At 39.1% G+C, this 25590-nt stretch overlaps 1 protein-coding gene across 1 annotated transcript in view; it reads right to left on the bottom strand.

Annotated features, from left to right (window-relative positions):
* LOC127411259 (protein PALS1-like) overlaps nucleotides 1-25590 on the bottom strand; it is a 58764-nt gene that overhangs the window by 14014 nt on the left and 19160 nt on the right. Inside the window, exons 2-4 of the mRNA XM_051646691.1 lie at nucleotides 21298-21427; nucleotides 6790-7321; nucleotides 2017-2225 (exon numbers count right to left, since the gene is read on the bottom strand). Of these exons, the coding sequence (XP_051502651.1) occupies nucleotides 2017-2225; nucleotides 6790-7255 (675 nt within the window). The 5' untranslated portion in view covers nucleotides 7256-7321; nucleotides 21298-21427. The remainder of the gene's footprint in view (nucleotides 1-2016; nucleotides 2226-6789; nucleotides 7322-21297; nucleotides 21428-25590) is intronic.

Below are 25590 nucleotides of genomic sequence, written 5' to 3'. Positions count from 1 at the left end.
CTGCTAATTGCTCATTTGTTGTTGACACTCTGAATCATCTTGTCCTGAACTGTTCTGTGAATCTACTGAATCCCAGGCTAAGTATTTTCATTGTCACTGATTCGATCGGTATAGCAACAACAAATGACTAATTTACAGTAAGAAAGGTTTGGCAGAGTGAGTCATTTGACCTCTTCCTTTGTAAAACAAGAGGTAATAGACTAGAACAGAAGCTTTATAGTCACACACCTATGGCCATTAAAACTGGTTTCTGCGACTTTCACACAATAGAACGGCACCATGAACTTATTACAGGGACAATCCCTTTGGAGTCAACTGGCGAAAAGGCTCATGGCTCACTCGTAGGGATCTAGGTGTAAAAATTTCGGTTACAAGCCCTGAGCTTTAACCACTACAATGTAGCAGGAGCAAAAGTCCTCCTTCCTAACTCCAGAGCATCCACCTTGAGATTTGCTGTTTGGGAGATCAATCAGGAGGCACCCAACCACACCGTCATTGTGTTTCAATGGCCACATTGATCTTTGTGCTGGATGCATGGGTGCAAGTGTCAAACCTCAAATCAGGCCTGAGCCGGTTTCGCTTCACAACTGCAGGGAGTTCTACACTCTTAAAAGTTTGATTTCAGTTGACTAAAAAAATGATGCGTCTTTTTAAAATGCATCTTTAGTCTGACTGAAATCAAACCAGTCACACTAACAGACCTAGATAAAGTGACAGTAGCTCTGATAGTAGTCCAGCATGTATACATGTTAATCGGACCACAAGAGGCCTTAATATTGGGTCTGTTCCAAGACTTAGTGAGCTGCCTTGCAGTCTCCTGCTTACACAGGCAGCAAGATTATCTGTGCAGATAGCGGACTCAAGTGTGTGGGAAAGCCTAGAGATTTTCTGGAATCAGAGCTAAATGAATACCATAAGACCTTAAAATCTGGCCAAAACGAGATATCTTAGAAGGCAGCATAATTAAGATACCTACTCTTTGGAACAGCCTTCGTGTCGGAAGCGCGCCTATGATGTCTTCAAATGCTGCCTCCAGAGGACAATCACTATGTTTTGGAACAGACCCGCTGCGCACGTTACGAAAGACAGAGGTGACTCGTGTATTTAAAACTTCTTCAACTGCTATTCATCTTTCAAATATCTGATTACGCAATGCACATTGTGTCATCTACACTTGAACAGACAGATAAGGTCTGTTGCTTGACTATGCAAAAACTTGCTGTAGCTCGATTATACGGTAACTGTGCATGTAAACTTACTGAGTGATGACTAAACCAATCCACAAACAAACTGTTTCAAGAGCTCTTCTATTACAGGCTCAAAGTTGAGGGTCAGTTGTCATGTTGCTATATTGCAGGTGTATGAACATAACGTCTGTTGAATGCTGCACCCAGCCATGAGCAGTTTGAGGCACTCCCAAGCAGAGGCAAACAAGTCTTTGAAAGGTCTTCTGTTTATTTTTTCAAATACCTATAGGGTTCCCACTCCCTTTGCCTGATGGATTTCTATGACTTTTCCAGATCTCTGGATAAGGATATTTAACCATTTTATTGAGATTACACTCTGAAAAAAATGTATCTGTTACATTTTTAGCAGATGAAATATTTCAGTGCTGTGAATAATAGCAAGGTAACATTATATTCACTCAAGGAATTTACGGGCCAGGAAAACAAAATGTTAAAATTCCAGATATTTTCAGGTTTCCATAAGCGAGAGAACCTGCACCTAGCATCCTCATCTTTCAGAGAGAAAAATGCTCCACCTTTCTTGTTTGGCTGCTGTTTACAAGTAGTAGGCCTATACTGATCTCATGTGTGTCAGGGCATTGCTTTCACATTAATCTTTGGGTAGATATGAAGATTGCCATCCTGCGCGAGGTCAGCTGACTCTGCTATTTCTTTAATGTTTGCAATATCAATGCTAAGCGTTTATGTGTGATCCCTGCTCAACCTAACAGCTAAACTACATGGTGATTTTCACCTCCTGTATCTATACTCGCAATAATGTGCAGCTCACCTCTTGTGTGAGGTTCTGTGCGTGGTCCGTCAGGGGGAAGGGAGGGCTGGGCCGGTTCATGTACTGGGCCACAGCGTTGTGAATGTTGAAGGCTTTCTGGAAGTCAGTTTTCTGGACCAGCTGTAGAACTAGCTCCACGTCCTCTTGACTCTGAGAATCATTCAAACAATGCTGCACCTGCTTCAGGGACATCAACAGGTCCTCCAGCTCTAAATAAACGCACACACAAAAACAAAAAATAATTCCATGAGAACCAAAGACACTTACATTATCTTAAGTTCAGCCTCATACATGTTCATTGGTCACTTATTTGCCTCAAAAAACAGTGACTTCCCCGAGGAATAACAGTACATACCTCTCAATCATTCACCCGGAAAACTGATGACATTGACAAAGACTCCCCCACTGAGCATTTTTATTGTTCGCCATCTACACTGCATCAAGTTTGAGTAAATCAGAGCAATGATTCTGCTACACGAGCGCTTTCCTTAGCGAACCTACTTCAGCTATCTTACTGTAATTTCTAGTGTCTAACTCCAGTATGAAGGAATGGTGAGACACAATGGGGGTGTGTTTACTTTGTGATGTGTAGAGTCTAAGCGGGTGGCTAATAGAAGTATTAATGGGTAAATCAAATATCTTAAGAGTTGCTTTCACTTTGTCCTTTATCTTTATGCATGCTTGTTTAAGAAAATACCTTTATGCCAAAAAAAAACTTTTGGACATTTTAAAAACAGATTAGGGAGAGCATAACAAGCAATGCACAGAGATTAAATGGAACAGAAACAAAGAATCAGGAAAACACAGTACAGCAACAACAGTCTGGGTCAGAATGTTTCATAAAAGGCTTTTTAATTACCACCCCCCCCACCCCAAGGGTCCTCTCCTCCCTCCCTGAGGAATTCCACTCACACACACATCCCTCAGCCATGACTTCCACTCACATCACCAAGTGCCTCTCTCATTTCCACAGTAACTCAGTCTGTTATTCTTTGCCTTGCATGCTGTACTCCCCCCTAATGGAGATCTATTCAAAACTAAGAATTAATTTTTTGGTGCTGAGTGCGAGTGTGTACATCCAAATCTCTTGGATCAAACTCCAGCTAGAAGTTTCATACTGAGAGAACCCAAAGAAAAAGAATATACAATTGTTGCGTGAGGAAACGGCATCAGCAAGCAGAAGAGTCATGGTGAAAAACAATCTCTCTGATTTGAGACAAAGCAGCTTGAAGAAGATATAAAAAAAAATGGCACAAGCAAGTGGATTTTTGTCCTCGTTTAGTTTCAAGACAAGTGCCTCTCTTGCTCTTGAGTACTCTTAGTCATCAGTAACATGGCTCTAAAGAATCTGCTTCGCCTCCTCTAAGAATGATTTCACTCATGCGTGCTGATTTCAGCAGTCAGGTGCCCTTCAGTTGGCTCAGCATCAGTTTCAACCTTGCACCATTTCATCATTGTTCCTCCTTCCTTTTTGTCCCTTTTACTGGTAGGATTGTGAACAGTTGTGGTCAGCCAATATGGGTATGTCAATTACTGATGGTGATACTGATAACTAGAGAGCAGGGTTGGTGATATTTACATATATTTGAAATGGGCTTAATCCATTTTAATTATAGAAACTGAGTTCCACACATTTGTTGATACTACAACTATTTAAAGTTAACTCGAAATTCACTTACAATAACTGAAAAAAAATAAATAAAAATTGTGCAGTATCCATAGGCCAGGCTCTTGGTAAATTTTAAAACTGACACATGGGAGAATTTATGCTTCTGTTGGCCAAGCGGTCATGGTTCCCGGCCAATGACGATAATCTCAAAATGGCCAAATATGAGCTGATTTTCTGGTCTTCCACTAGTGGAGAAAGGACAGGCAACGATGGGGAAAAGAGAGGGGGGTGGAAATGTAGCAAGCCAGATTCAAACTCGTGTCATCCACATCAGCACCACAGCTCAATGTGTCTGGTTGTTGTGTGCCAAATAGTGGTGATATTTTTATGGTATGATAACGTCACAGAAATTTCCTCTGTATTACGGTATCACGGTGCATTGATAATATTATTAGCGGTTTAATATTTGGTTATGAAATATGTCTGAAACACAGAGAAATATTTAAGTTATAACCAATTCTTGAAATTTATTTTGGATTTCTTCAACTCAAACAGGTAAAACAATAAAAACAAAAAAACAATTTGTACCATGTACAGTAGTCAGATGATTAGAACAAAAAAAATATTTGTTGTTATTTTATGATTTATGAAATTGAATTGTAATAATTTGTAATGATTACTGCCCAGGATAACACTTCAGAAATGCATTTGTATGCATTCAGTAAATTGTTGCATTTGTGATTGTTTAATTCTAAATAATACTTACTGAATATATACTATTCATTTGCAGATTATTTATTGGCATTCTGTCCAATACTGTCTATTTTCTACCACAGTTTCACTGGCAATTTCCTGCATGCATATTGTTAATGTCAATTTCTTGCACACCAAAAGCCATGCACTTTGTAACCCTATTTAGTGCTATGTTTTACAGATAAAGCATATTATTAGTAGTATCAAACACATTGTTGGCCTACTGTTGCGCTGCACTTACGCAAATGAACAAACAGTTGACGTGAAATGTCAAACTACATTGAATCTGGTGTTTTTATGAAACCGGGGCTATATAGTTTACTATCATGTATACTGTATTTCCACTTACATTCATCTTCGCAAATTCCATGCGATGGTGCTCATGGTGTGTTTCCTGCCTGAGCCGATATTTTTTTGCGACAAACTTTACAGAGTGGCTAACCATCAACATTGAAGGTGCCTCGTGGGACTTTAAGATACCCAAAGTAATCCCAGACAGCAGACTTCAACCGCTTTGGCGGCAGAAATAAAGGTAAATGTATGATGTGTTCGTGCTGCACTCATGCATCTCCGCTCATGTAGCACTTCTGATGTGCTCGTGATGCGCTGCCCTCGTGACACCTGCATATCACCTTTTAAGATTTTAAGATTTATTTTATTCTCAAAATTTAAGATTTATTTTATCTCAGTTTATATGATGCTGTGTAAACGTTGCCGATTCTGTCTTAATTAAACTGATTTGGGTTTTTAGAAAAGTTCTGAAAAAATCTGTCTTAATATTCATGGCAAACCATCAATGAGAAGATTTCAATGGTATAACTGTCCGTTTTAAAACCGAGGTATATTGTGAAACCTTGAAACCGTTGCATCCCTAGTGCCAAATGGTAGTTCACAACCCTGCATATCTACTGCTGCTTGCTCTTAAAGGGACAGTGATATCCCAGGTGTGTATGAATCTCTTTCATCAGCAGAAAACATTTGGAGAAAAATAGAAAAATAGCTCAGCAGGTCCTTAAAATGCAAGTGGATGATGATCCGACTTTTGAAGCTCCAAAAATCACAGACAGTCAGCATAAACATCATCCATACAACTACAGTGGTAAAATTAATGTCTTCTATCTACGATCACTTTGGGTGCGAAAAAGATCAATATTTAAGTACTTTTTAACTATAAACCATCGCTTCCGTTAAGCATCTCTCGTGTGATGTATTCCGTTGCCATGTTACGAATGTAATCTCACATTGTCCTCTCAGCTGAGACATCCAGGATAAGCACACAAATGCAACATTGAGAGTAAAGAAACAGATAAATACAGATCTAAACCAAAACAAACTAAGCTTCTGTACAGCGTTCCTCCTACTCGGTCATAAATAGCGCTGCTCCTCCAGATGTGCCACACGTGCACAAGTTCTCGCGTGTCGCACTTGCCTACGTGATTATGTCATACGCGCATACCGCTGCTGACTGGAAGCGATAGATTATATTTAAAAAGTATTTAAATATTAATCTTTTTCACACCAAAAGCAATTGTGTTGCTTTAGAACACATTAATTTAACAGATGGAGTCGTTTGGATGACGTTTATGCTGAATATCTGTTCTTTTTGGAGCTTCAAAAGTCACCATCCACTTTTTTTAGTTAATCCAAAAAGGAAAATTCTCCCATCTTTATCCCTCATGCCATCCCAGATGTGTGTGACTTTAGTTCTTCTGCTGAACACAAAGATTTTTAGAAGAATATCTCAGCTCTGTTCGTCCATACAATGCAAGTGAATGGTGCTCAGACCTTTGTAGCACCAAAACTCACATAAAGGCAACATAAAAGTAATCAATAAGACTCCAGTGGTTAAATCCATATATTCAGAAGTGATATAATAGGTGTGGGTGAGAAACAGATTAAAAAAAAAAAAAAAAAAAAAAAAAAAGTTTTTTACTCAAAATCTCCACTTTCACTTTTACATCAGAAAGTCACATGTGGTGACTTTAGTTTCACTTTCACATCTGAAAGTGAATGTGAAAGTAGAGATTTATAGTGAAAAAAGACTTAAATATTGTTCTGTTTCTCACCCACACCTATCATATAACTTCTGAAGACATGGATTTAACCACTGGAGTCTTACTGATTACTACTATGATTTCTTTGTGATTTTTGGAGCTACAAAAGGTTTGATCACCATTCACTTGCATTGTATGGACCTACAGAGTTGAGATATACTTATAAAAAATCTTAATTTGTGTTCTGCTGAAGAAAGAAAGTCATACACATCTGATGGCATGAGGGTGGTTAAATGATGAAAGAATTTTCACTTTTGGGTGAACTAACCCTTTAAGTGAATAGAAGTGAAGGGGGTGGGGAGAGTTTATAGCACCAATCTTTGGAAACAATGTTCATTAGCAGTTTATAACACCCACCTAGTAGAGCTGGTGATGCGGTGAGGTTTTGCAGACCTCCTATGGAGCCTCCAGGACCTTCCATTTGCTCGAAGGTGGGGTTATCGATGCCCACCTTGGGGTTCTGGGAGAGCTTCTTGAGACGCATGGAGGAGTTAAGATCAAGCTCCTTGCGTCCCTCCTCCTCGCGCCTCCTGCGGTCCTCCTGCTGCTGCCGGATCCGTTCGAGCTGAGCGCTGCGTCTGATGGGCAGGGTGCGGGCACCCAGGTCTCCAGGGCAGTCCACCGCCATCTCCCTGTGCCTCTGCACCACCTCCTCCAGCATGTCAGTGCCTCCGCCGCCCCCTCCCCCGCCCTCTGACTCGGTCACAAATCCGTTCATGTAGGAGGTGGTCATTATTGATGTGCGAGTGTGTGGTGGTGTATTGTGTGTGTGTGGGAGTGTGTGTATGTGTGGGCTGAGGGTTAGGAGGGGTGCTTTCTGCATGGTGTGAGGGCTGAGGCCATGACAGTAGGGCTGAGGTCAGCAGCGGCTCCAAAGAGGGAGCCACACCTGGATTAAAAAAAGGAACAGTGGTTAGGGGAGTTTTACACACAACCAAGCCTGACCAATAGCATGACTGAGATGTTACTGCTCAGAATGAAAAAACTTCACCAGGATAAAACTCTTTTTTTTTTTAATATATATATATATATATATATATATACACACTTCAAAAATGTGCATAAATATACAGTGTGATATACAGTATGAGTTGTTCTGACCTGATGTTTTTATTCATATTCTGTGTATATGCAAAACACAAAAGCTTTTATACTGTTACAACAGGAAGTTGTCTTGCTTTCCCATGGAGCGCTTGAAACATTGCTGATTCAATCCAGTGCTATTTATGGCACACAGACCTAAATAAGTGTACAGTTATTTAGGCAGCTGTTTCAGATGAATAAACTGCACAGTAATTTCCAAAAAAAAAAAAAAATAAAAATATCAGTCCTCATAACATATGCACTTACAGCTAAACAGAGACTCTCTCTCTCTCACACACGGCCTTGTGGTTGTGTATGCAGCGTCAGCTGTTTGAGACAGGCCAGATCTCTCTGTTATCTGCATCTTTATCATCTCCATTTCTGAAAGCTGACACTTTCAGAAAACCCCAAACCACTTCTCATCCCCAAACAAGACCCTGCAGATGTGAGCAGCCCTGACCCTTGGCCCCCCAAGCCTTTTTTTCCATCCTCTTAGAAAGATTCCGGTAACAAACATTCCTGAGTCATGGCTCTGTCACCCAGTGAGTCAGATGATGAGCTGTGTGTGGAGACGCTTTAAAACAGCTCTTGTAATGACAGTATTCATGGCGGAGTGATTTAGGATTTAAGTGTTTGCTGTTGACTCGGGCTGCCTACGTTCTTACCAATGAATTATGCATGAGACAGTGACAACACTTAAAATGGGCATCTCCTTTCAGGAAAAACCATCTCATAGGATAAAGGAAAGACATGTGACCACACAGTGAGGATAATGCATAACCTTTGTCCCTCCATCAACTCCTCCTCCATTCCTCACTTCTCTAACTACTTTCAATGTGGGCACAAAATATAAGAACCAGCCTACACTATAATCAAATGTAATAAATATAATGGCATGACATGAATACAACCTCCTGGCAGGTATGGTTCTCCATGGGTGTGAAAATGTGAAAACTAAACTTACTTTTAAACGTGCCATAAACAGATGAGGAAAGACTACTTCAATCCCCAACCAAACAAACAAATATGGTGACTGAGCTAGGGGTGGGCGAAACGTAAAAAATATTTTAGCGATAATCGCTTAAAAAAAATATAGTTTTTTTAATATATATATATATATATATATATATATATATATATATATATATATATATATATTAGTGTCAACCCCCCTGCTTAAGGTCTGTGAATATTTCTGCTTTATTGATTTTGCTTAAAATTAATTGAAACATGAAACTTAAAAAGGCATTCCTACATTCAAAAAAGTTATCAAAAAATGTATATAACCACCTCCCCAGATCCAAACAATTACCATCTCTAACGGCCCCATTTGCCATCACGCACGTATCTGTCAACGACAACAGGTGGAAAATTACTAATAGCCTACAAATGAAGAACTAAAGACAATTATAAATCTAAAGATAATAATCATAATAAATAAGCCTAATAAATTCCCTTGTTTTCCCAAAATAATGCTACCAAATGTGTGTTATCGAATTTGTGTTTGTATTGCGTTTGGTAATACAGTTAACGCTGCCTGAAAATAAAATAGAACTCAATTTTAGGTTCAAGGTGAACATGTCTTGTATTATTTTATGATTTATTTGTCTTTGTTTCTTTAATACATAGATATATATTACTGGCCCTGCAGAGTTGTGTTCACAATGCATGTTAACTGCAAACTGCTCCGTGGAAATAAAGCAAACTAAACTCACAGCACCTCCTGAGATGATCGGAGATCATTTGCAGTATTCTTATAGATGACATTATTCTTGCAAACAGTTTTCAGAAGAATGAAACAGAGAAAAAAAAAAAAAAGTTAAAACTCTTTACATGCACTTGTTCCACAAGACGCCTCTGAACAAACAGTGAATCAGACACAGGCATTGACTGCTTTTCTTTTGTCTGTTCTTAAAAATACAATAAATTGTGTTTCTTCAAGTGCGTTTCTTTGTGTCTAACATCATGTAGATGTCTTACAGATATCCCACCTGTTGCGGGTAGATGAGCAAAATTACCCATGCATAAAATTCCTGCATTTGGACGAGGAGCTCGCAAACTGGATTCAGCCTCGTCGCATTTGGCAGGTGCCAGTTTCATACCCTAGGCTACTTTTTAATATATAACTCTATATACTGTATTATTATAACTATAATGTTTAATATATAACTTCCAAGATCCATGTGTGACGAGGAGGAGGGCGTAGCCGGGCCGTGAGGGTGCACGGCCGGCGCTGAGTCAAATAATCAGCGGGAGAGAGAGATAAAGGGGAGCCGGAGACGCCAGTTCGGGGGAGAGAGAGAGAGAGAGAGAGAGAGAGACACACGCGGCCACTGTGTGTGTGCGTCTATGTGTTTTATGTTGTTTTAAGTTCATTTCTATCATTAAAGTTTACGTTGACTGTTCTGCCGGTTCCCGCTGCCTCCTTGCCCATCCTTTATCCATTACACTGGTGTCGAAACCTGGAAAGGAGGAGGGATGCACTGTAGTGGAGTCCTTGCTGCTGCCGTCCTCCAGGGGAGGAGCCACGGCCGTCCGCCGGGGGACAGAGGAGAAGCTGCCGGCCGCCGGAGGACTTGCTGCCGTCCACCTGGGGAGGAGCGGCTGTCATCTACCAGAAGGCGGAGGAGTGGCTGAGGACCAGGCGACGGTGTGTCCGGGGACCGTTGAGCAAGTTTTTCCTCTCTCCTCTCTCTCTGTCCCGTGAATAGTGGAATTACCGCTGATATTTTCTACCATAATAAGTTCTGTTTGCAGCATCTTTCCTTACCAAGCATCAGTGTGCATGCACAGTGTTTGTGACCAGTGAATTGTTTTAAGACAAGTTATCATGTCACGTCGCTCTATGGGGATTATTTTAACATGTATACACTATGTTACATTGTTTTTGGGCTTGTTTTATTTGGGATCGTCTGCTGTACTTTAAGTAATGCCTTTTTCCATTGCCATTTTTTGTTAATGTTTAATTAAAGTTAAAACCGAAAACGTGAGAAAACCCATTTGTATAAAACTAAAAGAGCCATTGTCACGTGCTCGCTTATTGTATTGTGAAAATTACATATAGTCACATACAGCAGATGATCCCGATTAAAACGTGTGATCAAATAACCCTCACAATGACAAGAGATGTTAGCATGAGACAATTTATGTCTAACGCCCTTTATTTCTCATTCAAAAAAGCAGAACATCTGTATAAATGTCATACTTGGTAGTTCAAGTGAGTAACAAACATTATTTATTACATTATATTCAAAATAGATATTTACATACAGTATAATGTATATTATTAATATTATGATATTTATATAATTATATATATATACAGGTGCATCTCAATAAATTAGAATGTCGTGGAAAAGTTCATTTATTTCAGTAATTCAACTCAAATTGTGAAACTCGTGTATTAAATAAATTCAATGCACACAGACTGAAGTAGTTTAAGTCTTTGGTTCTTTTAATTGTGATGATTTTGGCTCACATTTAACAAAAACCCACCAATTCACTATCTCAAAAAATTAGAATACATCATAAGACCAATAAAAAAAACATTTTTAGTGAATTGTTGGCCTTCTGGAAAGTATGTTCATTTACTGTATATGTACTCAATACTTGGTAGGGGCTCCTTTTGCTTTAATTACTGCCTGAATTCGGCGTGGCATGGAGGTGATCAGTTTGTGGCACTGCTGTGGTGGTATGGAAGCCCAGGTTTCTTTGACAGTGGCCTTCAGCTCATCTGCATTTTTTGGTCTCTTGTTTCTCATTTTCCTCTTGACAATACCCCATAGATTCTCTATGGGGTTCAGGTCTGGTGAGTTTACTGGCCAGTCAAGCACACCAACACCATGGTCATTTAACCAACTTTTGGTGCTTTTGGCAGTGTGGGCAGGTGCCAAATCCTGCTGGAAAATGAAATCAGCATCTTTAAAAAGCTGATCAGCAGAAGGAAGCATCAAGTGCTCCAAAATTTCTTGGTAAATGGGTGCAGTGACTTTGCTTTTCAAAAAACACAATGGACCAACACCAGCAGATGACATTGCACCCCAAATCATCACAGACTGTGGAAACTTAACACTGGACTTCAAGCAACTTGGGCTATGAGCTTCTCCACCCTTCCTCCAGACTCTAGGACCTTGGTTTCCAAATGAAATACAAAACTTGCTCTCATCTGAAAAGAGGACTTTGGAACACTGGGCAACAGTCCAGTTCTTCTTCTCCTTAGCCCAGGTAAGACGCCTCTGACGTTGTCTGTGGTTCAGGAGTGGCTTAACAAGAGGAATACGACAAATGTAGCCAAATTCCTTGACATGTCTGTGTGTGGTGGCTCTTGATGCCTTGACCCCAGCCTCAGTCCATTCCTTGTGAAGTTCACCCAAATTCTTGAATCGATTTTGCTGGACAATCATAAGGCTGCGGTTCTCTCGGTTGGTTGTGCATCTTTTTCTTCAACACTTTTTCCTTCCACTCAACTTTCTGTTAACATGCTTGGATACAGCACTCTGTGAACAGCCAGCTTCTTTGGCAATGAATGTTTGTGGCTTACCCTCCTTGTGAAGGGTGTCAATGATTGTCTTCAGGACAACTGTCAGATCAGCAGTCTTCCCCATGATTGTGTAGCCTAGTGAACCAAACTGAGAGACCATTTTGAAGGCTCAGGAAACCTTTGCAGGTGTTTTGAGTTGATTAGCTGATTGGCATGTCAAAATATTCTAATTTTTTGAGATAGTGAATTGGTAGGTTTTTGTTAAATGTGAGCCAAAATCATCACAATTAAAAGAACCAAAGACTTAAACTACTTCAGTCTGTGTGCATTGAATTTATTTAATACATGAGTTTCACAATTTGAGTTGAATTACTGAAATAAATGAACTTTTCCACGACATTCTAATTTATTGAGATGCACCTGTATATATATATATATATATATATATATATATATATATATATATATATATATATATATTTTATGTATATTATAACACTTGTTAAAATTGACTGATTCACATGTCAGAGAAAATACATGTATATGTTAGATGGAACTCTAGAGAAATGAAAATGAGAGATGTAACAGGTGTTTAAGTGTTTCTCTTGGTAGTTCTGGTACACAAAAATATTTTTTTGCTATTTCTGCCCTTCTTGTCAATGGTGCTGTATTATGGGTGAGCGCCATGATATGAAAGGTGTCAAAACTAGACCACTCCAACCTTGCGCATTGCTCGCTGCAACACTAACAGCTTTGTTGATTGTAAACAAGAGGGATAGTTTTATCGCATCGCTCGCTTACAGAGACACTGTATAACAGCATTTGTGGCATCTGTAACATCGTAAGTTCAGTAAATATGCAACACACACTCAAACCAAACTCAAGTGTTCAATGAGCTGTTGAATGCTGGCTGTACGAGAGAGAGAGAGAGAGAGAGAGAGAGAGAGAGAGAGAGAGAGAGAGAGAGAGAGAGAGAGAGAGAGAGAGAGAGAGAGAGAGAGAAACGCGGAAGAGCTGTTTACTCACGCAGATTATAACATGGTTAGAAAAATGGTTGATTTTTTTATTCTATTTGTTTATCTGTATGGATCGTTTTATATGTTAAAGCAGGGCTCGACAATAACGACTGCCCGATGGTCCGGGGCTAGTGTGAGAGAAATTCAGGCCAGTTGCAAGAATTGTCATTGGGCCAGTGAGCAGACAACAAGTGAGAGAGCACAAAAATAACATGGAGCAAACACAGTCTTCTAACCAAACACTCATAGACGAGTGAGAGTGATTATATTAAGCTCGCAAATACCTGCGAGCGCATAATATACTGGGCGCACCAAGGAACAGTTGCGTGAACACACAGAAAAGTGCAGACACCGAGAGAGCTCTCCTAGAACGGTCCTCGCTCTTTTCCAAGTGTCTTAGAAGCATCAATTACCAATGTGTAGAAAACTGCAGGGGAAAAAAAAACCACGTCAGGAATTTCAGAGCAGGATTGCACGTCTTACGCAACTTTTTAAGGATCCAAACACATTCCACAGTTCACAATCACATTCCACAAAATTCCCAATTTTTTCCTTTTTAATATGTTGTTGAAAATTAGCAATCCACACATTGGAACACATGAAATCAACAGTTCATTTCTATAAGACTGTAAATCCATCTCTGTCCGTGCATTTCTCTCTCATCTCTCCATGCACCGTAGACAATGTTTAACGCGCACGTGCACAGAGCGCAAGTATTGTTCCCACAGTAAAATGGGATGAAGCGCTGAATGAAACCCAATTAACTTGGTTAAACCCCAGTTATGCATGGGGCTGGAAATCTGAGCTGCTCAGTATCCAAAATGCAAGTAGGCCTATATTTAGGTAATGTTTTTCAAAATGTAAACATTAATTTGACATGCTAATGGCATTTGATACGAATAGAAGCAAAATCACTATGGTTATTATTACGCCTGTTCAGCTGCAGGGTGAAGATGACTATTTAAAACGGTGTACTTCATATCTTTCTCATAACACATCGGTTACATTGCTCATTTCTAGGCTGTACAGAAATGCTCTTTCTGTGCTCTGTGTATCAGTCAGTGATGGTTTTGTTTGGGTTTCTAATTTCAAGCTTATATCCACACTCATAATTTACAGATTAGGCCTACTATCTACCTACTGTAAACACACATCACAGACAATTTAGTAGCATGATCTCCTCTATCAAGGATTCATATGTTTATAACATTCAGCCAATAATCAAATCTTTAACTCAGTGACTAAATATTTGATCCTGCTTGTGAAAACTACACAGAGCTTAAAAGTTGACAGCAAGACTAAACGGGTGACCAAATACCTATGCTCCACAGAACACTTCACTTAAAAACATGTGTAAATGGCAGGACGGCTGAGGTTAATATGATGAATTTATGAATTTATATCTGTAAAGTGCTGATACGGGGTTACATAAGGCATAAATTATATCTTGCAAATTATAAATGTAATTGTCTTAAACACAAAATTTTCACTGGCCCCAACACAAAAATGAAAAATAGCTGTTTTTACTATCATGGCTTTAAAAAAATGTGTCTAAAGCGAAATATTTTTATAAATAGTTCGCTTTAGACACATTTTTTAAAGCCATGATGGTAAAAACAGCTATTTTTCATTTTTGTGTTGGGGCCAGTGAAAATGTTGTTAGGGCAAGTAAAAATCCGAACCACTGGCCCAACAGGGCCAGTAGAAAAAATCCTTAGCATTGAGCCCTATTAAAGTCCTTTAATAGGACTCAACCATCCTTTGGATGAGACGTTAAACCGAGGTCCTGACTCTCTGTGGTCATCTCTCCAGGACACTTCTCGAAAAGAGTTGGGGTGTAACCCCGGTGTCCTGGTCAAATTCCCTTCTCAATCTTGGCCTCCTAATTATCCCCATCCATTAATTGGCTCTAACACTCCACTCTCTCCTCTCCACCAATAGCTGGCGTGTGGTGAGCGTACTGGTGCACTATGGCTGCCGTCGCATCATCCAGGTGGATGCTGCACACTGGTGGTGAATGAGGAGAGTCCACTGTTCACTGTGTAAAGCGCTTTGAGTGTAGTGTCAGAAAAGCGCTATATAAATGTAATGTTCATTCATTCATTAAGTGAATAACATAATGTGGGAATTCCCCGCATTATGAACGCTGAACATGCGGGAATGATAAAGTGCTCGTAATACCTGCAATCCCACGCTGAATTTTAAGACCATGACTACCAGTTAGCTGGTTTTAACCACTGTAGAGCTCCTTGATTTTAATCAGTCAGAGAACTCATAATCCACCTAATCCTCCTCAGCGCATCCCGTACTGCTCCAACAGCTCTGTTAGCACGCAGATCAGTTTCCATAGTTATTAACAGCCAAATGATCACACACGTTTACTGTTTTAAGCATCTCCTCTATTCTAATTCAAAATTTAAGATCTTCGCAAACATAATTTAAGACCTCTTGTAATTTATTTAAGACTTGTGACCTTCAATATAAAAAAGTTTAAGACTTTTTAGTGACCTGCGGGTACCCTTGAGTTGTTTTTATTTGTTTATTTATTTTATTATTAATAAGATAGCAGCTCAGTTTTAAAGGGTTAAAACTCAAAAGGTCAAAATATTGGGCACAATTAGGCTAGCTGTGAATTAGCGACATCCCTGGTGATAGGCCAAATAAGGTTTGAAAGATGCTAAAGATAACTTACTCAGTGAGTAATGGCTTAAATAATGTAATTTCCTCATAAAATGTTTGCTTTTTTGTCCTTTTAGAGCAGGGGTAAGCAACATTTTTGACATATGCCATTTTTAATTTCCTTGTAAATCACTGTTCCAAACAACCCCCCAATATGCAAGCTCTACAAGTACGAACAACCTAACATAACTTGTGTTTCAAAAGCCTAAGTCCACTTGTGAAACTGCATCTTATTTTTTCTTATTTAACAGTTCTATTTTAATTACAAATCATACTATTAGCATAACCGCTCAAGTGGAAAGTTAAACTGAAAAATTAACATGAATTCCAGATTAGCATGCCTCATGCAGGTGCGAGGGACATTATAGAAATAAAATACATAATCCTCTGTCTCACTGTTGATCAAGTGCTAGCGATTTAGTCTCCACATGCCAGCCGACCCCTGTTTAATGGCTTGAAAGCCAATGGTCTCTGTGCTTAAATAGCAGGGCTCGACATTATGCATTGCCATGTGCTTGTCCTCCGGACAAGTACATTGGTCATTCACTTGTCTGAGTAAAAAGATTATTTAAATTTCATGCTCAAGTAACATGTCAAAGTTTATGTTGTATATTTTTCTAAAATTGTGAACGATGCCCAACCTAACAGTGTACCTATGCAGTCAACTCAATTCACTGCAACAGAAATGTAAACTGCACTGGGTAGAGGAGGAGGCTATTGTCATATGATAATTATTTTAAGTATGGTAGTCAAATAAAGAAAAGCCTCCATCGCCATCATTAACAGCAGGGGTGCTCACACTTCTATGGAATGAGATCTACTTTTTCATCATGTTATTGCAGCAAGATCTACCGTGTACAGTAAAATCTATACATTATCAAAATACCAAAATTTCAGTAGTCGTAATGAAATTTGACGATTCTCAACACCAGCTTCAAAACCACAATAAATAATAACACTAACTAATATGTTAATTATGGAAGAATGGTTTCAAGTTCTTAAGTAATTATTCAAGACTAGTAAACAGTCAGTAATAAAATAACAATAAAAAAACAGCAATTAACAGAAATAGATTAAAAATAATAGAATAAAAATGACAAATTAAGAAAATTCAGTCTGTTAAAAGTTTTTAAAAGCAGTATCAAGTATTCAAGTAAACATTCAGAATGACATGCAACATAAAACTACTTCTGGTCTTCACTTTATGATTATAATACATTAATACTTTTTAAAGCTACTGAAGTTATTCAGTCAAGAGCAGTGAGTGTTTTCTGTTGATTATTATAATGACACACTAGACGACAGCAGGTCTATTAGCTTACATTTATACTTACAAGTCTGACATTTTAAAACAAATCCACTTTTTTCTCCGCTGTTTACGTTCACTTTAGACATCCTTCTCTATGTTTACATGAATACCTCACCAAGACGGCATTTTGGCGGAACTGTGAAATGTATTTGTCCGTTCAGGTGCGCATTAACGTGAGCATTTTCGCCGCCTGTCAATCAAACAGGGTGCAGCTGTTATTAATCGCTTGTGAATTATAAAATTACATGCTCTGGATTATTTTCAACAGCAGAATGAGAATATGAACTTTCTAATAAGTGACTCAAGCCAAGGCGATCACAAATATAGCCGGTTATTTATTTTTTTACTGACAATTTAATCAGTCTGCTTGTCCGGTTGGGTAAGTAAAATTCTTTCACTTGCCCCTTCAAAAATCCACTTGTCCTGGACGCATTAATAGTAGAGCCAGACCGATATGGGATTTTTTTTTTTTTTTAGACCGATACCGATTTTTAGTGGGGGAAAATTCACTAATTACCGATATAGATAATTTTTGAGCTGGAATGAAAACAGATCTTTTCTATGTGGATTGTGCACCGATATGACTATGCAAAGGTACTCAGAAGGCTGCTTCCTTAAATATTTTTATCAAAGAATATTTGACATTAGTATTATACATTGTCAACAAATTCTAGAAATGAACACTGAGAAATAAAGAATAAATAAGACAATAAATAGCTAAATAAAAATCAGTACTGTATGTTTAGTATCAGTCAGTTGCTGCCCATTTAAATATAGAATAAATAAAAAAATAAAAAATAGCTAAATAAACATCAGTATTACTGTTTAGTATCAGTCAAATGCTGACCATTTAAATAAAGAATAAATAAAAAAATAAAAAATAGCTAAATAAACATCAGTATTACGGTTTAGTATCAGTCAAATGCTGACTATTTTAATACTGCCAGTCAATTAGGGGCAGGTTATAAAAAGAAGCATTTACACCTGCTGAGTCAAGAGATAAACGGCGGCAGCAGTGTTACACCGTATTTTGCTATACAAGTTCAGGGGAAACTTGTGTGGATTGGTGGAAAACCAGACTTTTAAATATTACATTTTATAAATGCAATGACTGGAATTGTTCGGTTGAAGGGGGTACCAAACTGCAAATCCTAAACAAAACAGTTTGGTGAATACATGTTTACACATTATCCACTCAGCTGACAAGGTATGAAAGTAGCTATGTGGTTAGCTAGTTAGCTATAAGCTTGTTGTCACGGAGAGTAAAAGGTGGACAAGCATTGCTTCTCACCAACAAGGTATCACCATAGCGTGAAATCAACACTCAGACACAATCCACCACCACACCGTTGTCTGCTGAGCTGCAAAATGATGCTCTGACAAACTATAGCTGGCTAACATATCAAACAGATGTGATAAACATGAGTGACATGGTTGTCAGGGACAGGGTTAACATTATATTAGTTATACTGAAAAGGAAAAATTATGGGGTCATTGTGTATTAACTTTCCAGTATGTATTTCAAAAACTAGTCAGCAACTTACCGTGTAGACTCAGCTTAACTCCGCCCTGTCTGCTACAAACTACGTTATGACACCAATTCTAAAGCGTTGTTTTCATTGTTTAATATCGACCAACCAATAAATCGGTCGGGCACTAGTTAACAGGGCTCCAGACTGCGACTAAAATGGTCGCAAATGCGACCAAAAATAATTGATTGCGACAATAATTTAAAATCTAGTCGGGTTGTGTGCGTTCATGTGCGGTTTCGTCAGATATCATCTTGAGAGTTATTGAATATATTTTTAGAACATGCATAACCAGTGTGCCTCGTGCCACTTTTCACTCGTTCTGTTGCGATAAAGAGCTCACTGCACCGCATGCAACAACAAACCCAGCGCGAGACAGTCATGAACAAACGACTCTTTTGAACGGGATCTTTTTCATGAATCACCCGAAAAGAAGGGTTTGAACTCAGGAGCTCAGGTTACCATTACCAGTTTGAATCAGATTTACTTTCTCAGCGAATCAGCCATCAGTGAGCTCACACATTTCAAAATAAGAGTCCAATGTGTATTTTGGGCTTCTTTATAATTAAAAGTCCCGTATTGTGTACCACTTTTTTTCTTTTCTTCTGGTAATTATTGATTGGGATTGGAGTAGCACAATAAACTACATCTGGGATTTCATTCAGTTTGCACTCTTGTAGTCTCTGTGTCTGGGGCCATCCGGTAACAGTAAACAAATACTAAGGCAATATTTTAAAACAAATACATATATATATATATATATTATTATTATTATATAATTTTAAATATATATATATATATAAAAAAAATCAAGCTTTTGACACGTAGGACAATTGAGGGACTTGTACACAACTATTACACAAGGTGCAAACATTCATTTATGCTCAAAAAGACAACACACTACTATATGCATACTATATGTAAATAACTGTAATGTAGATTCTGAAGAGCAGTAATAAATAAAAAAATATTTTATCTCTTATATTTGTATTAATTATGAAAGGGGTGTGAACATTTGAGACAAAAGAGAATGCAAACTTATCTTCTCAACTATATATACTGTTTATTAAACCTTCGATGAATGGGTTATCAGCTGACTTCATTTTCTTCGGCTTTCTATCTTGTTTTTGAACAGCAATCTAAATTCTTGTCCTCTAAAGGCCAAAGTATACTTTGGTTGACGTGTTGGTGATCGCTTCACGCACAGTAGACAAAACACAAATTTAATCAGCGCAGTCCAGATTTTCTCCACATTCTTAAACTGTCCAAAATCACCCCCATCCACTATATGGTGCACTATTTTGGGTGTCGGCCATTTTAAGTAGTGTCCAAATTCGTTCCCTACATTTGTTCACTCATTCTTACCCACAATGCATTCTGATTTAGAGTTTACAGCCAATGTACACTCAAAGCCGGAGAGAGAGAGCAAGTGGGTGAGCAGGAGAGACAGAGGGAGCGCGAGAGACATCAGTTCACAGCTTCATTTCATTCCTGCAATGATTTATTTCACACTGGCTGTAGTGTTCCACTTTTTGACATATCAAAACTTGATAAAAAAAAAAAAAACAACAAAATATAGCGATCCAAATTCATACAGATAAATTGAACTATTTCTTATTTATATAGATGACATTTTTTATTTTTTTTGGCATTAAAATGCTTAGTGGTTTCTTCACTAATTCACTGAGGTAATATTTCTGTTAACTCCGAATACTGCGCACAGTGGAAATTTTGCTATTATCACATGTACACATTAATCTAATAATCAATGGATGTTGTTATTAAAAACTTTAGTACTGTATTACAGTTGCATGAGGGCGCTGTGCCACATGTCTTCTCGGAAATTGTCAAGATGGTAAAAAAACAAAAATAAATACAAAATGTATGCTTGTACTAATGTTTTTATTCTTGTTGGCAGTTTTAGCAGTAGTAATATTTTAATAATGAAAATATATATTAACGGGTTAAACATGACAAACAGAATGAAGATTCATTGTATATACCATTTTATAAGAATAACAAGTATTATTTTTGTTGTTATTATGATTATTATCTTACATGTAAGATAAAAGTACACGTGTGACGAAGTTGTTTCTGCATCATCTCCAGCGCTCTCTCCGACGCTCTGTGTATATACGTCAGCGTCTGAATTCACTCACTCATTTTGTTCACTCCTTGCCTGATATAGGGCACTCACACACATTCACTGTATAGGAAATAGTGAACAAGTGAGCGATTTCGGAGGCAGCTTTAGTCTGTGCACATCGTCGGCGCATACGCCTGCCGTTGACTGTACTAAAAGAGTCACAAAGCAGTTGTAGTGTTCACGTGTCTAACGCATTGGTATTTATTTGCAGTCAGAAGAGCGCATTTTGAAAGGCAATGTGGTCGATCGGGGGTGACCCGATCTAGAACACAAAAAAATTAAGTATGTCTGGGCCTTCAGTCTGACCTTAGCGGAGCCTTTTTTCTGATACCACCCTTCCTAAAAGAACCTCCCTCTTTAACTCCCTAATCTTTAACACCATCCCTCATTTAGTCTAATTTCTGCCATGCCACCTCACAGTTTCCCCTCCTCCCTTTTGCCTACTCCGAGATATCTGTGCTGCACGACTGCCTTACACGATGCCATGACAACAGCTTTGTCAGTGGGCAGGAGGTCCCAAGGCCTGAGAACCAAAGGAGGAAAGCACAAAGACTCACACACACACACACACACACACACACACACACACACACAGAGGGGAGAAGCTACATGGGGGTCCTCACCCGTGTTGGCCAGTCAGTCCAGGATAAACGCTCCAGATTGAAGCAGGGTCTCCTCTCTCTCTCGTCTGTCCTGACCCGTCTGCCTCCTCTTTTCCCTGAGTAATAAAAGTCTCTCTCGCTTGACCCCCTCCTGAAATAAATAGAAATTGTGAGACTCACAGAGCAGATGCCAGGTAAAAGTATAACTTTATGACTTTGTGTGGGAAGGGAGGTATGAACTTCGACATAGACAAATCAACAATTGCCAATCAGATAATAATATATATATATATATACACACACTATATTGCCAAAAGTATTCGCTCACCCATCCAAATAATTAAATTCAGGTGTTCCAATCACTTCCATGGCCACAGGTGTATAAAATGAAGCACCTAGGCATGCAGACTGCTTCTACAAACATTTGTGAAAGAATAAGCCGCTCTCAGGAGCTCAGTGAATTCCAGCGTGGTACTGTGATAGGATGCCACCTATGCAGCAAGTCCAGTCGTGAAATTTCCTCACTACTAAATATTCCACAGTCAACTGTCAGTGGTATTATAACAAAGTGGAAGCGATTGGGAATGACAGCAACTCAGCCACGAAGTGGTAGGCCACGTAAAATGACAGAGCGGGGTCAGCGGATGCTGAGGCGCATAGTGCGCAGAGGTCGCCAACTTTCTGCAGAGTCAATCGCTACAGACCTCCAAAGTTCATGTGGCCTTCAGATTAGCTCAAGAACAGTGCGTAGAGAGCTTCATGGAATGGGTTTCCATGGCCGAGCAGCTGCATCCAAGCCATACATCAAGTGCAATGCAAAGCGTCGGATGCAGTGGTGTAAAGCACGCCGACACTAGACTCTAGAACAGTGGAGACGCGTTCTCTGGAGTGACGAATCATGCTTCTCCATCTGGCAATCTGATGGACGAGTCTGGGTTTGGCGGTTGCCAGGAGAACGGTACTTGTCTGACTGCATTGTGCCAACTGTGAAGTTTGGTGGAGGGGGGATTATGGTGTGGGGTTGTTTTTCAGGAGCTGGGCTTGGCCCCTTAGTTCCAGTGAAAGGAACTCTGAATGCTTCAGCATACCAAGAGATTTTGGACAATTCCATGCTCCCAACTTTGTGGGAACAGTTTGGGGATGGCCCCTTCCTGTTCCAACATGACTGCGCACCAGTGCACAAAGCAAGGTCCCTAAAGACATGGATGAGCGAGTTTGGTGTGGAAGAACTTGACTGGCCTGCACAGAGTCCTGACCTCAACCCGATAGAGCACCTTTGGGATGAATTAGAGCGAAAACTGCGAGCCAGGCCTTCTCGTCCAACATCAGTGTCTGACCTCACAAATGCGCTTCTGGAAGAATGGTCAAAAATTCCCATAAACACACTCCTAAACCTTGTGGAAAGCCTTCCCAGAAGAGTTGAAGCTGTTATAGCTGCAAAGGGTGGGCCGACATCATATTAAACCCTATGGATTAAGAATGGGATGTCACTTAAGTTCATATGTGTCTAAAGGCAGATGAGCGAATACTTTTGGCAATATAGTGTAATATATATATATATATATATATATATATATATATATATATATATATATATATATATATATATATTTTAAGTATTCACTGTATGCAAGCTATTTGATCTTACCACGTCCTTCAAATCACTTTGGCTACAAAGTACATGATCTTTAGAGATCTAGCGACTTGAGTTTACCAAAAAACTAAAATTTGTCGTTTTGTACTCGCCCTCATGTTGTTCCAAACCTGTATGACTGACTTTCTTCTGTGGAACACAAAAGGGGACGTTATGCAGAATGTTAGGGACTGACATCCTCAGTCACCATTTACTTTTATTGTATAGGAAGAAAGATGTAATGAAAGTGAATGGTGATTGAGGCAATCATTCTGTCAAACATCTCCATTTTTTGTTCCACACAAGACAAAAAACAAAACAAAACAAAACAAAATGACAGGTTTAGAACAACTTATAAGTGCGAATGACAATTTTAATTTATGAATGAAACATCATTAAACATTAAGACATCTGCCACTGCACTGTAGACACTTACAACAACAGCTTGCACACTATAGTGTTTATAGTCCCTTTACATGCTTTTTTAAGTCCCATAGACGTCTGAGGTCACTCTGGTGCAGCGACGAAGCAACAATCCCATAATGCACGAGGGAGGAATGCAAAACAGCCTGGGAATGGCATTCCTCTGAAGACCAGACCATTATAAGTGACCTATTGTGAGTGAACGCATTTGTGTGCGTTTTCTCATGACACCTCAATTCCTGATTATTGTAAACTTGAAGTCTAGGTTAAATGAAGACATAAAGAACAAGTGATATAAAAACCTGAGAAAGAAAACAAATGTAATAAACACATGGATGACATCTGCGCATTACCAATCGCATTTTCTCATAAAAGACCCAATCAAACCAATTGTACATACAGTACACAGTGAATATGGCAATTACTCACAGTACATGTGAAGCGCTTTTACTTTGAAGATGCACTCATGCGTTCATGCGGATCCAACGTGAGCAGCAATCTCCTGAGTGATTTTGATTCTGGCTGGACGGTAAGAAAATGTTGGATTTTCATGAGGTTCGTGAATTACATTCTGTTTAAACGAAATTTGCAGATGGTATATGATTGAAGTTTATTGATATTTGCCTTTTTATCATTAGAAAAGTTACAGGGAACTGTTGAGGTTAGAGATGGAAATCGGCGAGCACTTTAACGCAATGTGGCTCTGATATGCGGACCATTTAAATGAGACTGTGTTGCACACCGTTTATTATTAAAAGTTACTCTTCAAATTACCTCAATGGCCAATTAGCTATCTGAAAAATTAGCTAGGCAGCCAAAAAGAAATGGCGAGAAACAAAAATCACAAAATATTTAATTGACATATTTTAATGAAATGATGCAAAATACAGTTTCATGACCAGTAAGAAATACTTATGAGAAACTTTCTTAATTTCACTGGCAGGTGAGGCAAAAAGGTAATTTTGGACACTGGTGCTGTCAAATGAGGCCTTAGATAATGTTGTTTTACACGTTCCGCACATGTATGAACACAAACACACACGCACCAACACGAAACATCTCAAGGATGTTTCCCCTACCCCCTCCCTCATGACACAACACACAGTCGAGAGCCTAAAGACTGAAAAACATAAATAGAGCCATGAACCATCTGCTGCTCAAGAGCTTATGTAGCCTACTTCAAACCCTCCTGTCCCATTCAACGGTGGGCTGGCTGGGGCTCAACTACAGCACTGCCTAGCACGCTAAGCCTCTGGCCTCTTATGCTGGGAATAGGGACATCTGGGCTCTTTCTGTAGATTCAGTCCTTTACACTGATCTAGGATCAGATCCAAACTTGAATGCTTACTGGCTAAAGAGTGAAGCTGATTTCAGATCAACACCAAAGGGAAGGCTAATATCTCCCAATGCGGAAGAACAGGGAGGAGGTGGGGTGGATTAGGAAGAGCTGGTTCATGGTTCAATACAGGTGTTTCAAGCCAGAGCAGAGCAGGTGCAGCATGGCTGGCCTTGAGGCTGTGGGCGTTGCCTCACCATGGCAGCCAACGGGACGCGACTATGAGTGGGCGCTCTGTCAACAACTCACAGTCCTCAGATACTGCTGTGAAAACATGCTGTACAATACAAATGACGTGCTCTCACCAGCTACATTCCTGGTGGCTTCAGTAGTTTCAATGTAAATAAAAAGAGAAACTCAGTAGTGTTGAAAAAGTTATCAGATAAAGAACAAACTATGTTGACCAAGTTCCATGTCAATAGAAACTTTGACCCATCCAATTCTCACAAAAATCACAAAGCTAAAGCCATATGATACATCAATGATCACAATACCACGGCTCTCAGAGTTTACTCAAAGAAACAAGCACTTCAAGCACTAAACAGATTTTATTTTTTATTTTCATGAGAAAGCAGATTTGTCCTTGGGCTGACAGCATCAGCCCTGCACAAGATGAACCGGTTACAATGACAGACAAGAAACGGCTCGTTCTGAGGAGCGGCAGCAAGGAAAACACAACAGTAATGGAACTCTGGGAACTCCCTACATCATACAGCTCCATAAAGTGTTTATATCTACAGTATATAGCATCATTATATATAAAATCTCTGTGGTCCATCACTAAACTGAACATTTCTACTGAAAAAGCCAAATTGACTTGACACTTCACACGTAGCAGTCGATCTCATCAGAGAGCTGGAAAATGCATAAGGCAAAAGTCATTCAAACAAAATGGCAAACAAAAGATATCTGGACAGACATC

The sequence above is a fragment of the Myxocyprinus asiaticus genome, chromosome 20, assembly GCF_019703515.2.
Source record: "Myxocyprinus asiaticus isolate MX2 ecotype Aquarium Trade chromosome 20, UBuf_Myxa_2, whole genome shotgun sequence".
Lineage (NCBI taxonomy): Eukaryota > Metazoa > Chordata > Actinopteri > Cypriniformes > Catostomidae > Myxocyprinus > Myxocyprinus asiaticus.
Note: the sequence above shows the minus strand (reverse complement) of the source record. Positions and strands in the feature narration are given on the sequence as shown.